Below are 11,921 nucleotides of genomic sequence, written 5' to 3'. Positions count from 1 at the left end.
ACTTGTCTAGCACCATCACTTTGAAGTTCCTTTGCAGGGGTCAGATTTACAAGCCTGCTCTTCCATCACTATACAGGCATGCCTTACACCCAGCAAGAGCAAAACAAACTTTAGTGTTAAAATCTGAGCTTGCCTTGATTTAATTTTTGGACAGACTGAGAAAAGTCAAGTAATTATGTTGAGACTCTCCAGGTGCTGTGAATGGCAAAGATTTAAAATAAACTTGTTAGCTCTCCAAATTCTCAATCTGCCCTAAGGAAACAAGAAGGGATAGTGCAGCTAGTTCAAACAGCGCAGGGATCAGCTTGTGTAGGTGAAAAGCTCTAGTTCTCTCATCTACTTATGGGTACAGCAATCACCAAAAAAAAAAAAATTGGTGGGAGGCCTCCTACACCCCAGCCCTGAAACGGATTAGGCCTAAAGTTCAGGCACCTTCAGGACATGGGCAAGAAAGCACTTATACAGCTGATCCTAACAAGCCTGCGTCCTTCCTCGCGCCCCTGCAGCACAGACCCGGCTGCGCTTTGGCACTCGTTGTGCCGCAGCTTATTGCAGAGACGGAGGATTTTCCCCAATCTGCTCCGGGCCCAGCCCTGGCCGGGCCTCGCCATCGCTTTGGAACCACTTCTGCGCGCGGCCCGCGCAATCCCCAGTGCCGCGAGCGCTGAGATCCCTGCTGCCGCCGGCTTGCCAGGGACTGATGAATATTCATAAGGACAAGCTCCGCCCAGTCCCGTTGAAGAATAGCTACTGGGGGTTCTAAGGCGGCTGCCGCCGCGCGTGCTGCTACCACGTGGGTTCTATTCTAGACGCGGCCGCGCTGCAGCCGGCCCCGCTGCAGCCGGCCCCGGGCGCTATGGCGGGCTCTGCCGCGTCCCGTCTCCGAGTGCTGGTGGACATGGACGGGGTGCTGGCTGACTTCGAGGGCGGAGTGCTGCGGGCTTTCCTGGCCCGCTACCCTGGGGAACCCCACGTGGAGCTGGCGGAACGGAGGGGCTTCTCCGTCCGGGACCAGTACCGCTGCCTGCGGGAGGACCTGGCGGTGAGCGGCCGGGGGCTGGAGCTGGATCGAGGGCAGTGGGACTGGGCAGAAGTATTCCCCAGCATGGCATGTGGGCAAAGGGGGTGCCCCAGCTGGCCGATGCGCTGCACTGCGTGGTGGGGCCCGGGGCAGTATGCCCTGGCTGGGCAGACGTGCTGCAGGGGGAGGGTGCTAATGCGGGGTAGGTGTGTCACAGAGCAAGGGGGGCAGAGCACGCTGGTACATGGCTGATCAATGGCTCCAGGTCTAGTTGGCAGCCGGTATCAAGTGGAGTGCCCCAAGGGTCGGTCCTGGGGCTGGATTTGTTCAATATCTTCCTTAATGATCTGAAAGATGGTGTGGATTGCGCCCTCAGCAAGTTTGCAGATGATACTAAACTGGGAGGAGTGGTAGATACATTGGAGGGTAGGGATAGGATACTCAGCCTCTAAAATCAGGCCCTTGGCTACAGGTATATGAAACAAACTGTCAGTGACAAGCCTGTGTTCAGCAGAAGGCATCATCTCTGGCGCCTTTCAAAAATACGAGTAAATAAGCTTTGAATTTCCTCACTTTGGTCATTTTGCCACTAACTTAAACATTTTAAAATAGAATTTGCACTGATGTTATCACCGTGGGGAAGCTGTCGCACTGAAGCCAGAATCTGCTCTTAGACATTTTAATTTTGTTGCTTGAGGCCTTAGAGAGCACATATACAACAGCATGGAGAGCAACACAGCAAACCTCCCTCCAGTATGCTTCAGTTGTGGTCTGGCAGGATCGACTGTAAAGCGTGAGGATAACTGAGTCTCCGTGTCTCAGTCTGACCTTGACCCCTCTGCTGAGAGTGCCAATTATTATGGTGTGGTGTTTTGGGGTGTTCGTTTGGTGGCATGTTTGTTTGTTTGTTTTTGTAATGAGGTGGATATATATCTACTGGGAACTGGAATGAGATCCAACAACTCACTTCACACAGGCCACCAGATGGTAACAACTTTCAGGCAGTAGCTGCCTGGCCTGGATTTGTCCTGGCAACCAGTGGTGAGACTGTGACCCATTACCAATTATCTCAGCCACTTGGTCTCCGAAATGTGGACAAAATAGGTCCTTTTGATGGTGAATAATACCCCCGGGGTAAATTCAATAGCTATTATGCAGAAAGCTACAATAAAAAAAATACTGCTAATTCTCCTCCTCTCTCTTCCAGGCTAAGGTAGCGAGTGTCTATGAGTCACCTGGCTTCTTTCTGGGGTTGGAGCCAATTCCAGGAGCCATTGAAGCCATGCAGGAAATGATCCACATGCAAGAGTAAGAACACTTTGCAGTACACAGCCCTTTTCTATTCTCCATGTTTGATGACTACTAATCAGGGCTGTTTCTTTTTAGCACTGAAGTTTTTATTTGCACGAGCCCCCTGCTGAAGTATGAACACTGCATCCTGGAGAAGGTTGGAGATCTTCCCCCTCTCGTTTTAAGACTGCTATTGCAGAATCCAGCCCCTTTCAACTGTTAGTACGTGCCCAAGTACCATACCAATATGTGCAAAGCCAAGCTGCAGCCTGTGAAGTCTGCAGGATCCAGCATGCAAAAATACTCCATCTGAGTGGCACCTTTTCAGACTGAGGAAGTATTAAAGGCCAGAAGTAGTGCTGTGTCATGCCTTTTACAAGGCATCTGGAGTCTTATGCAATGGAAGCCAGAATATAATACTTAAAAACCAAACCAGACAAACAAACAAACAACAACTTTCAGCAACTCATACCCACAGTACCAAGAAATGGCATGGGAAGAGTGGGGGAGGGTAAAAGAACAGATGCAATATGGTCAAGTAGATGCAGGCTTGACTCACTGCATACTCCAGAGGCAACCAAGGGGTGTCTGATGCACTGCACTGGGAAGGGACTGCATGCCAGAGGCTCCTGTGAGAAAATCCTGACTAAATCGAGAGATGATCACTGTCAGGCAGGAATGCAGGGAGAGAGGGGTTTCTCAAGTACTTTGGGGTTAGATAATGAAGGGTCTGGTATATGCCATAGGTTGACTCTCCTCTCATGCTGCTTTACACCAGTGTAACTTCATGGTACCCAGTGCAGTCATGAGTGAAGGGCATTGAAAGAACAGTTCACATCGGTCCTTTTAGTGTCCTGCACCACGACCCAATTGCAGGGTTCGTAACACTCCTAGAAGAGATTTGGGCCTGTAGCATGAGATCACTATGTTATAAATAGTCAAACTTGTTGCTAAGTACAATTCTTCTAATGCTCTACTTCCTCCCCAACAGTACAGCTGGGTGGAAAAACACTTGGGTCCTAAGTTTGTGGAGCGACTGATTCTGACCCGGGATAAAACAGTTGTGTCAGCTGACCTCCTGTTCGATGACAAAGACACCATTAAAGGTTTGGGAAACTTGAGGTGGAGATTTCACAGCAGATGATTTGCTGTTGTTGGGGGAAAAGAACGACTAATTTCAGCTTTCCATTCTGGCTCTTCTCAGGTGCGGAGCCTGAGCCGAGCTGGGAACACATCTTGTTCACTTGCTGCCATAACGAGCATCTAGAGCTTCAGACCCCACGTAGGCGGCTGCAGTCGTGGGCCGATGACTGGAGGGGGATAGTGGAAAGCAAACGCAGAAGTAATGCGGAAAAAGAATGCTATGCTGGTCTCATTGCTAATGGAAATGGACAAGTTGGGAACTGGCAACGAAATCCCATTTAAAGGAAGCGCGCTGACCTGGGTAGGGGCAGTTTTAAGGGCCAAAGATACAAAGCTTATTTTTTAAGATTTGCATCTTCTTTAGACTGTTTGGAGGGACAAACTCGACAAGAGATGAGCAGCTGCTTATAATGCTCGGTAGAATGTTTTGGGTTGGCAGGAAGGGAAGATGAAGAAATTAGAAAGAGGAAGTTGGGCTGTAAAACTCCATGAAAGCACTCTGCCCTCTGTCCCACTCACTGAAACCGTAAGCATGAGGGACACCGTCATGTTAGGAAAGGAAATCTTGTTTTCAACAGTTTAACAATCTCGTATTCTAAACCAGATTGGCTGTTCAGCACCCATCCACTTTTCCCCCTGCTTGGCTCATAATGAAAGTAGATAGTTTCACTTCCTGGTTCTCCTGCATGAATGTGAGCTGCTAAGGTTTGGGTTGCAAATGCTGTACTCAGTGAATGTCTGATCCAGAACTGTCTACACTTAATGTTTTATTCAGAGTAAGTTTTACAAAAGCTACTACAAGACTGGTTATCCTTCTGAGCTGCAGTCTGCTGTTAGTATTCCCTTTTAAATCTTAATCTGCATCTTTCCCACCAGCTATGTTGTGGTGAATACATTATTCCTATTGATATTTAACATCAGTGGAGCTAATTAACTGGCCAGGTGCCCGTGGTATGAGGATGCTGGCTCATACTTAGTCCTGAGGTATGTGATCAGACTGCAAATTGTAGGGGGAAGAAGGTGCGTTCTCTCCCACTGAGAAATAAAAAACATATGATTTAAACATATTTCAAAGCTATAATTGAGAAAATGGGCAGCAACAGCTGCAGCTAGGGTGAAGGTGATGCAAAAGAATTGTGTTGGGTTTACATTTCCTGACAACCACTCTGGAAATGGTAACATCAGAAATGGTTATTTGGATGATGGTTCAGGAGTCGCTTGTCCTCCTCTCTAACAGCCATAATTTGTTTTGTAGCAGTTTAGCTGCTAATCCTGTCTTCTGGACCCATGTCCCAGCTCCCCATCTGCCCCTTTCAAACTGAGGCAGAATGTTAGGAATGTCTTTCACTAGTTTCACCAGCCTCTTGACCTATCCTGCAGGTGGAGGGGGCTCTAAAGATAGAGTCAAGAATATTTCTTCTCACGCAATAATAATCTTAAACTACTCCATCTGCCCTGCATAACATCAGTCCTTTGGGAGCGGGATCCCTACAGCTGTATGTTTGCTCAGGTTCCTGGCCTCCTCCACCTGCGCAGGAGAGCAATAATCCTCAAGGAAGACCCTTGCTAGGTTGCTTAGCCTCCTGTTAGCTGAGAGGGAGAAACGTAACATGCACTCCACCACCGCGAATGCTGTGGTCTGTTGGCGAGACTGTGGTGTGGTCAAGTACATCAGAGTAGTGACTGCCGACATCACTGTCTCCTCATTTGAGCTGGATAAGCAGTTTATTACAGGTGCCACCCCATCTGCCTCCAAAATATAGTCCTTGTTTGTTTTATCCAGACAGAGATTACAAAGACCACCTGAAACAGAAAGGAGAGAGTGTGTGGCACCAGCTACCACCACCTTAGATCACCCTCAACACCTAACTAACTCCCTCTTGAGGTTCAAGTGGTATTGCTGCAACCAGGATCCTCAACTCTTTCTTAGGGCTTGTCTACACAGTAACTAAGATCAAAATAACTGATCGTTGCCATTCATGCCTTTAGTTAGTTCAGAGCAAGTCTAACACAGAGAGTTTTATTTAAAAACAAAAACAACCTACTTATGTTATATCACAATAGGATGCTCTTGTGAACTAAGTGTGTCCATACACAGACTTGCACTGAACTAACTACAGGTGTGAATTCCACCCAATTTAATGTGCTCATTACTGGTATATAAAGTACATACAATACCAGAAACAAAATACTGGTTTGCACTTCACTGAGACCCTTGTCCCCACATAGACTCAACTGGCCAGAATATTTTTATAGTAGTTGGAAAACCGTCCACCCTGCTCCCGGAATAAGTTTATTCTCAAAAGTCTGTCCTTCCTTCCTCAAGGTGATTTTTCAACCAAAGCACTCATTCCCCTATATGACATTAGGGGGCGCTATGCTCGTAGAGGTAACATCTTTCATAGGAGATTAAACACAGAACTTGTCATTTAAAAATCCTCTGGTAAATTTTTCAAGAGTGGGGTTAAAAGACTTGGTTTTCTGTTAAGGAAATGCCTTATTTCATCTCTGAGGTGGCTACAATCCAGTAAAGAGTGAGAGATTCCTAGAAATACCTCCTGTGCTGTACAGAAGGTATAGCGAGATTTTAATTAGTTATGAGAGGTGCTATTAGAAGTAGCATGGCATTATTAATACTAATTAAGATATTGTAAATATGATTTCTATTACTTGGTGCAAATACTAATACGTAGCCTGTCCTAACAACACTTTGCACTTCGGGTGCAGCCGTACTAGCCTCATTTTGATCGATGACATCCCCAGTGCAGCTCTGCTAGTGGAAGCTGTAGTAAGTACACAAGGCTATGTGTATTCAGGATTTGAATTTGGCATGTCTGGCTCCCAGTTTGTATTGAATCCACGCTGACTGGCTCTAATGGGAGTCCTCAGAAGACTTCATTATATTATTTAGATCAGGTGCTTTTAGAGGATTAACTGTCAACAATAACAGTAACACAATATTGGACTTGCTCATGCTCTATGGCAAAACCTTAGTTGTTCTCAATGACTATCATTACAGTAGGGATGTGGGTTAAAAATTATCATTAAACTAGATTTTTTGTTCCAATATCCCAGGTTTTACCTAGGCTTAGAAAGTAACTTTGTTTATTTTTCAGCACTGCAGCATGTTAGTGGAGCGAAGGGGAGACTTGTCTTAATGTGAAATAATTCACCTCAAGCCCCTAGCCTGATGTCTCTCACCTGTTCCAGCTATTCTATTCTATATAGGTTTTTATACTGCCCTCATCACTGTCACATCACAGGACACTGTCAATACCACATTGAGTAACCGAGACTACCGACCAGGGAAATAACTCACTTCCTTCCCTGAAGGACCAAGGGACGCGCCCCACCCATGTACTTATCCGCTACACCGATACGGACTCAGACTCCTTATTCATTCCATAGGTGGCGTACCCGAGCCCACTTATCCACTGACACTTTAAAAACCCTTGCACCCCAATCTGGGTCTATGCAGGTTATGCGATATGTATGTATCTCCTTATCCTTGCAAACGATACCTGTAACCCCCCATAACCCAAGCCTGACCCCAGATGTACAGTACCTTGCCTCTTAACTCATGTATATTGCATTATAAACATTAATAACAAATTTAAATCTGAGGCCCTTCCACTAGTGCATTAAGCAGTTTGATCAACATTTGTCACAGATAGTTTGTCATCTGTGGTTGATCCTCTCTCCCAAATTCAAGTGGACTACAGAATCAAAGCAGCGAGGCTAGCAGCCCCTGACCCATCAGTACCCAACCAGTGCTTGGAACTACTGTTGCTCATTTTACAAATAGTTTTAAATCCACTCCTTACCAATTGCAAACTCCACAAGGATCTCATTGTCCTCTGTGAGCATATCCAGGAACAGGTCAAGGACTTGAAGCTGTCGGAGATATTCATAGTTCTTGGGATCGTAGGCGAAGTTGGCTAGATTAGCCAATACTTGCTCCTTGGCTTCTGCAATACATAAGCAGCATTTAGGTGAAGAAAAAGACAGCTGAAGTGGGCTGGGCTGTCTAATTCCTGAAGGAAAAAAAAATCAACCAGCAACTGATGAGCCAGTTATGATCCTGACATTTGGAATATACTTTAAGAAAAAAAATGATAAGCTCACCTGGACTCTCTGTTACCTGGAACTCGGTGACCAGCGCTTGTAAGTATTCAAGCCGCCCCAGTTCCAGCAGATCCCGCTGCTTTTGGGACATGGTGCTAGAGAGAGAAAATTAAGTTTTGTTCACGATGTCCTGAATGGCCCCAGTTTCACTGCAAGGTTAATAAAAACATTCTAACAAGTGTAAAATATTCAATTGGTTTTCTTTTCCCTCCCTTCAGACTCACTGAGGGAACTGCAAGTGGCAGTATTACAAGCTCAGGCCCTATCCATGTTTGGATCAGAACCATGCTAGCTACAACAGGGTTTAAACATGCCTTATCTGCACTGAGAATCATTGACAATTGTCCCATCTTTGATCTAGCATTGGTGCAGCTCCATTAGTGGTATCATAGACTACTGATGAGTATTGGGAGCATAAGCTTTCGTGGGTAAGAACCTCACTTCTTCAGATGCAAGAAGTGAGGTTCTTACCCACGAAAGCTTATGCTCCCAATACTTCTGTTAGTCTTAAAAGTGCCACAGGACCCTCTGTTGCTTTTTACAGATTCAGACTAACACGGCTACCCCTCTGATACTCATGAGTGTTTTTACTGTAGTGTCTTCTAAGCCTTTTCTGAGTAGGGCTAGATGAATACTGGTAAAAATTCCTGATCCTCACCTACACTACAGTTTCCATCATTGCAACCTTTGGTGAATTTGTTATGGTGATTTTCCTAGAGTAGATGAGGCCAGTTTGAATGGGGCAGAAGCGCCCTCTATGCTTAAAATGCACTATTGCCAATCCCAAACATTCAAAAATGGAGAGTCAAGGTGCACAAAATAACGAGACTGGTTTAAAAACCACAAGATTTGCAAAGAAAATAATACATTTTTGTTTCTTTCTATTTGCCGTGAGGTTTCCGAACCTTTAGGCTGCACTGGATCAGATTTTCATGCTTTTCTCCACAACAAGGGATAGACCCTGACTTTTTTTTAAATGAAAGAGTCTCACCTAGTCGCAGGACTCCAGGAGCTGGGGCTTTAAGAACCCTGAACTCCAGTTATTGCAAGACTCCCACCGAAAATCAGAAGAGCTAGCAACACTGAGTGGTCCAGGTGCCTCCTGGCCGGGATATAGAAGGACCCTCCGGCTTTACAATCCAGCTCGGGGCTTACACCGCCGAGGACGGCAGCAGTGGGGGTTCGGGGGCTGTGGGGCGCAGCTCCCAGCGCGGCCGGGCACAGCCTGGGCGGGCAGGAACCCGGGACGGGACCTACTGCGCTGCTACCCAGGCCCCTCGCTCCGCAGCCCTGTCACCCAGCCACCCCCGCGCCCTCCCCTCACGCGCAGCGCGCCCCGCGGCGTCACTAACCGCTCCTAGCGCCACACGGGGCATAGACAAGGCGACCCAGGCAACGGGGCGGAAATGACGTAAGGGAAAAAACCTGAAAGAAGGGCGGAAATACTGAGAGCGGGGCCGGACGTGACGTTGGCGGAGGGCGGGAGGCCCCGAGGCTTGTAGCGGTGCCCCGCTGCTGCCCGCTATGGTGGGCCGTATGTCGGCGCGGAAGCGCCTGGCAAAGCCCCTCCTCTTCGGCAGTATCCTGTGTGCGCTGGCCACCGCCTTCGTGTACAGGTGCGGGGAGGAGGGGCTTGGCCGGCAGAGAGCGGAGGGGAAGTGCTGTGGGGCTTAGTTGGGGGGAGCGCACTGGAGGCCTTGGCTGGCAGGGATTGGGGGGCAGGTGTGGGGGGCACTGGGGGCCTTGGCTGGCAGGGATTGGGGGGCAGGTGTGGGGGGCACTGGGGGCCTTGGCTGGCAGGGATTGGGGGGCAGGTGTGGGGGGCACTGGGGGCCTTGGCTGGCAGGGATTGGGGGGCAGGTGTGGGGGGCACTGGGGGCCTTGGCCGGCAGGGATTAGGGGGCAGGTGTGGGGGGGCACTGGGGGCCTTGGCCGGCAGGGATTGGGGGCAGGTGTGGGGGGCACTGGGGGCCTTGGCCGGCAGGGATTAGGGGGCAGATGTGGGGGGTCCTTGGGGGCCTTGGCTGGCAGGGATTGCGGGGAGCTCAGTTGGGTGGGGGTGCTGGGGGCCTTGGCTGGCAGGGACTCAGCTGGGTGGAGGGTGCTGGGGGCCTTGGCAGGGATTCGGGGGGCTTAGCTGTGTGTGGTGGATTTGGGCAGGGGCCCTCACTTCACTGCAGTGACCATCTTTCTCTGTCTCAGGCACCGCTTCTTCCCTGAGGTGGAGGAGCTCCGTGCCAGGGAGTACGAGCACTATGAGAAGAAGCGCCAAGACGTGGTGGAGAGGCGCCAGAAGCAGCTGGCTGAGCTGGCGGCGAGAAAAGCTTCCCCATAGTCTGGGATAGGAAGGAGAGGCTCTGCTCCAAGGAGCCTGCTCCTTCAGTGGGCATGGGGAGCTGTGTTGGGAAGTGAAGAATGTGTGTATATAACTCTGGCACATGGCTCATGTGGACTGGGTGAAGTTTCCATCAACCTGGCAGGGATGTTGGCTGGTGACTTTCCTCCCTCAACTTGCTTGATATGCATGAGTGATGGCTTCAAATATCTACCAGGTGGTATCATGGTCTATTAGTCAGATCAGGGCTCTGACAGTCTGGAGGTGTGGGTTCAATTCCTAGCTCTGCCAGTGATCTGCTTTGTGTGATGTTGGGCAAGATACTCAACCTCTCTGGGGTTGTCTCCGCTAGGAAAAGTAGTTGAGTTTGGATTGGACTTAGCTAATGTGCGAGCGGAGCCTAACCTAAATTTGACCCTTTTCCTAGTTTAGACACCTTTAGCTAGTCAAATTGTAGCCTAGAAGATGTTACCCGGCATCTACACTAGGGGAAAAAAAAAAAAAGTCAGGTTTCGCTAGCCTGTATTAGCCAAGCCTGATCTGAACTTGACCACTTTTCCTAATCAAGAAAAACCCTCTGTGCCTCAGCTTTCTTATTTGTACAGTGGGGTAATAATGCTTGCCCACTTGTATGAAGCATTCTGAGATCCTTAGATGAATGGTGCTATATAAGTGCTAAAATAACTGACAGGTGGTAATATATCTGGGCTAATTGCCAGGTAGGGTGTGAGGTGTCCAGAATTCTTCTGGATCTCTTCAATGTAACAACATTGTATATCTTATCTAAAGTGATTTTTGTAATATGTTGTTTCTGCCATGATAGTGTTGCACACCACCAAATAACACTTTAACCACAACTTCTGTCTGATAAGTAATCTTTAAGAGTGACTGACGAGCTTAAGTTAGGTATAAAATGACCAATCTCTGGGTACAACCCACTGATTATTTATTGCTCTGAGTGGCATTCACAGCAGGCTTCTTACTGTTAATTGGAATGTTTTCTTCTCTATATTTTATGCTGAAAAATGAAGGGACCACTCTCCCTTGAAATTACAGATATAAATAAACAAATACCATAATGTCTAACGCTTCCTGTAGTAGAGAACCTTGGATAGGAGCCTTTTGTTTGCTTTAGGAAGGGCCTAAACTTTCCCTATGCGATGAAGAGTTACCCACACGTAAGGCTTTCGCTCATTAACTTTGTATTTCGGTACAACAATATTTTTTAAATCCCCTGTCCTGTCCTACTTCCCCAAACTGCTGTAATGTCTGCATTCGGAAGAATGGCCATACTTGGTCAGACCAGTAGTCCATCTAGTTCAGTGTCCTGAATTCAACCTGCTACTAGAAGGGCAAACAGCTTCATTCCAGGCTGTACCTGTGTTGACCAGCCTTGTAGACAAGGACAACAAATTTCATACCTACTCTGGACTCAAATGGAATCTGTTCATCCGCCCCTTTTGGGTTTGTTTACTCTGGTAAATTATTAGACATGCTGAGTTGCAAAACAGCGGTAAAAGAAAAGAGTGCATGTGTGGGAATAAAGTTTTGAGACCCTTGGGAGAAGAAAGGAGAGAGAAAACATACAGGAGATGATAGAGAACAGAAAATAAAGTAAGGAAAGAAAGAGGAAAAGGGCAAAGTGGAGGGAAAGAGAATGAAAAGAGGGAACAGCACATGTACAGGAAGTTACATGCTTTATAAAAGGAAAAGAAAAGTAGAGTGAAGCCAGGAGCGGGAGGAACATCTAGCAAAAGGACGGGATAACTCTATGCCAGGAGTACAATGTCCTGGTCTAAATGCAAAGTTGCACAGTTTTAACCAAAGGTGTGATTCTAAACCAGTTTACTTAAACTGGTGCCAACCGAACACTCTTAAATGGACTTAAACCTGGCTTGTGTCCATTTAGCTTACACCTATATTATTTACTTATTTATATTTCATTTGTATTACTTGTAAAGTTACAGGTGTGAGCTAAATTTGATATAAACCGTCTTAAACTGATGA

The 11,921-nt window shown here is 47.4% G+C and overlaps 2 protein-coding genes across 3 annotated transcripts; one reads left to right on the top strand and one right to left on the bottom strand.

Moving 5' to 3' along the window:
- Positions 1-833: 833 nt before the first annotated feature.
- Positions 834-4,521, top strand: NT5C (5', 3'-nucleotidase, cytosolic). Its single transcript, XM_054046823.1, has 5 exons — positions 834-1,042; positions 2,229-2,329; positions 2,408-2,468; positions 3,303-3,417; positions 3,516-4,521. Exons 1-5 carry the CDS (start codon positions 857-859, stop codon positions 3,734-3,736), a joined length of 684 nt encoding a protein of 227 aa, XP_053902798.1. The 5' UTR covers positions 834-856; the 3' UTR covers positions 3,737-4,521.
- ARMC7 (armadillo repeat containing 7) lies at positions 4,202-9,005 on the bottom strand. Of its 2 annotated transcripts, none has more exons than XM_054046824.1 (4): positions 8,932-9,005; positions 7,580-7,674; positions 7,279-7,422; positions 4,202-5,257 (listed from the first exon to the last, which is right to left on the bottom strand). In XM_054046824.1, exons 2-4 carry the CDS (start codon positions 7,668-7,670, stop codon positions 4,920-4,922), a joined length of 573 nt encoding a protein of 190 aa, XP_053902799.1. In that variant the 5' UTR covers positions 7,671-7,674; positions 8,932-9,005; the 3' UTR covers positions 4,202-4,919. The 2 variants fall into 2 exon arrangements, with proteins under 2 accessions (XP_053902799.1, XP_053902800.1); XM_054046825.1 differs by lacking the exon at positions 8,932-9,005 and adding an exon at positions 8,571-8,875.
- Positions 9,006-11,921: the final 2,916 nt, after the last annotated feature.

This window comes from Malaclemys terrapin, chromosome 13, assembly GCF_027887155.1.
Source record: "Malaclemys terrapin pileata isolate rMalTer1 chromosome 13, rMalTer1.hap1, whole genome shotgun sequence".
NCBI lineage: Eukaryota > Metazoa > Chordata > Testudines > Emydidae > Malaclemys > Malaclemys terrapin.
The sequence above is the reverse complement of the archived record's forward strand: the minus strand, read 5'-3'. Positions and strand labels throughout refer to the sequence as shown.

Coding starts and splice junctions, on each gene's coding strand:
- ARMC7 (XM_054046824.1), bottom strand. CDS start 7,670: ATGTCCCAAAAGCAGCGGGATCTGCTGGAACTGGGGCGGCTTGAATAC. Junction 7,423..7,579: donor CCAGGTAACAGAGAGTCCAG/GTGAGCTTATCA, acceptor TATGTATTGCAG/AAGCCAAGGAGCAAGTATTG. Junction 5,258..7,278: donor CCTTGTGGAGTTTGCAATTG/GTAAGGAGTGGA, acceptor TTTCTGTTTCAG/GTGGTCTTTGTAATCTCTGT.
- NT5C (XM_054046823.1), top strand. CDS start 857: ATGGCGGGCTCTGCCGCGTCCCGTCTCCGAGTGCTGGTGGACATGGAC. Junction 1,043..2,228: donor GCCTGCGGGAGGACCTGGCG/GTGAGCGGCCGG, acceptor TCTCTCTTCCAG/GCTAAGGTAGCGAGTGTCTA. Junction 2,330..2,407: donor GAAATGATCCACATGCAAGA/GTAAGAACACTT, acceptor GTTTCTTTTTAG/CACTGAAGTTTTTATTTGCA.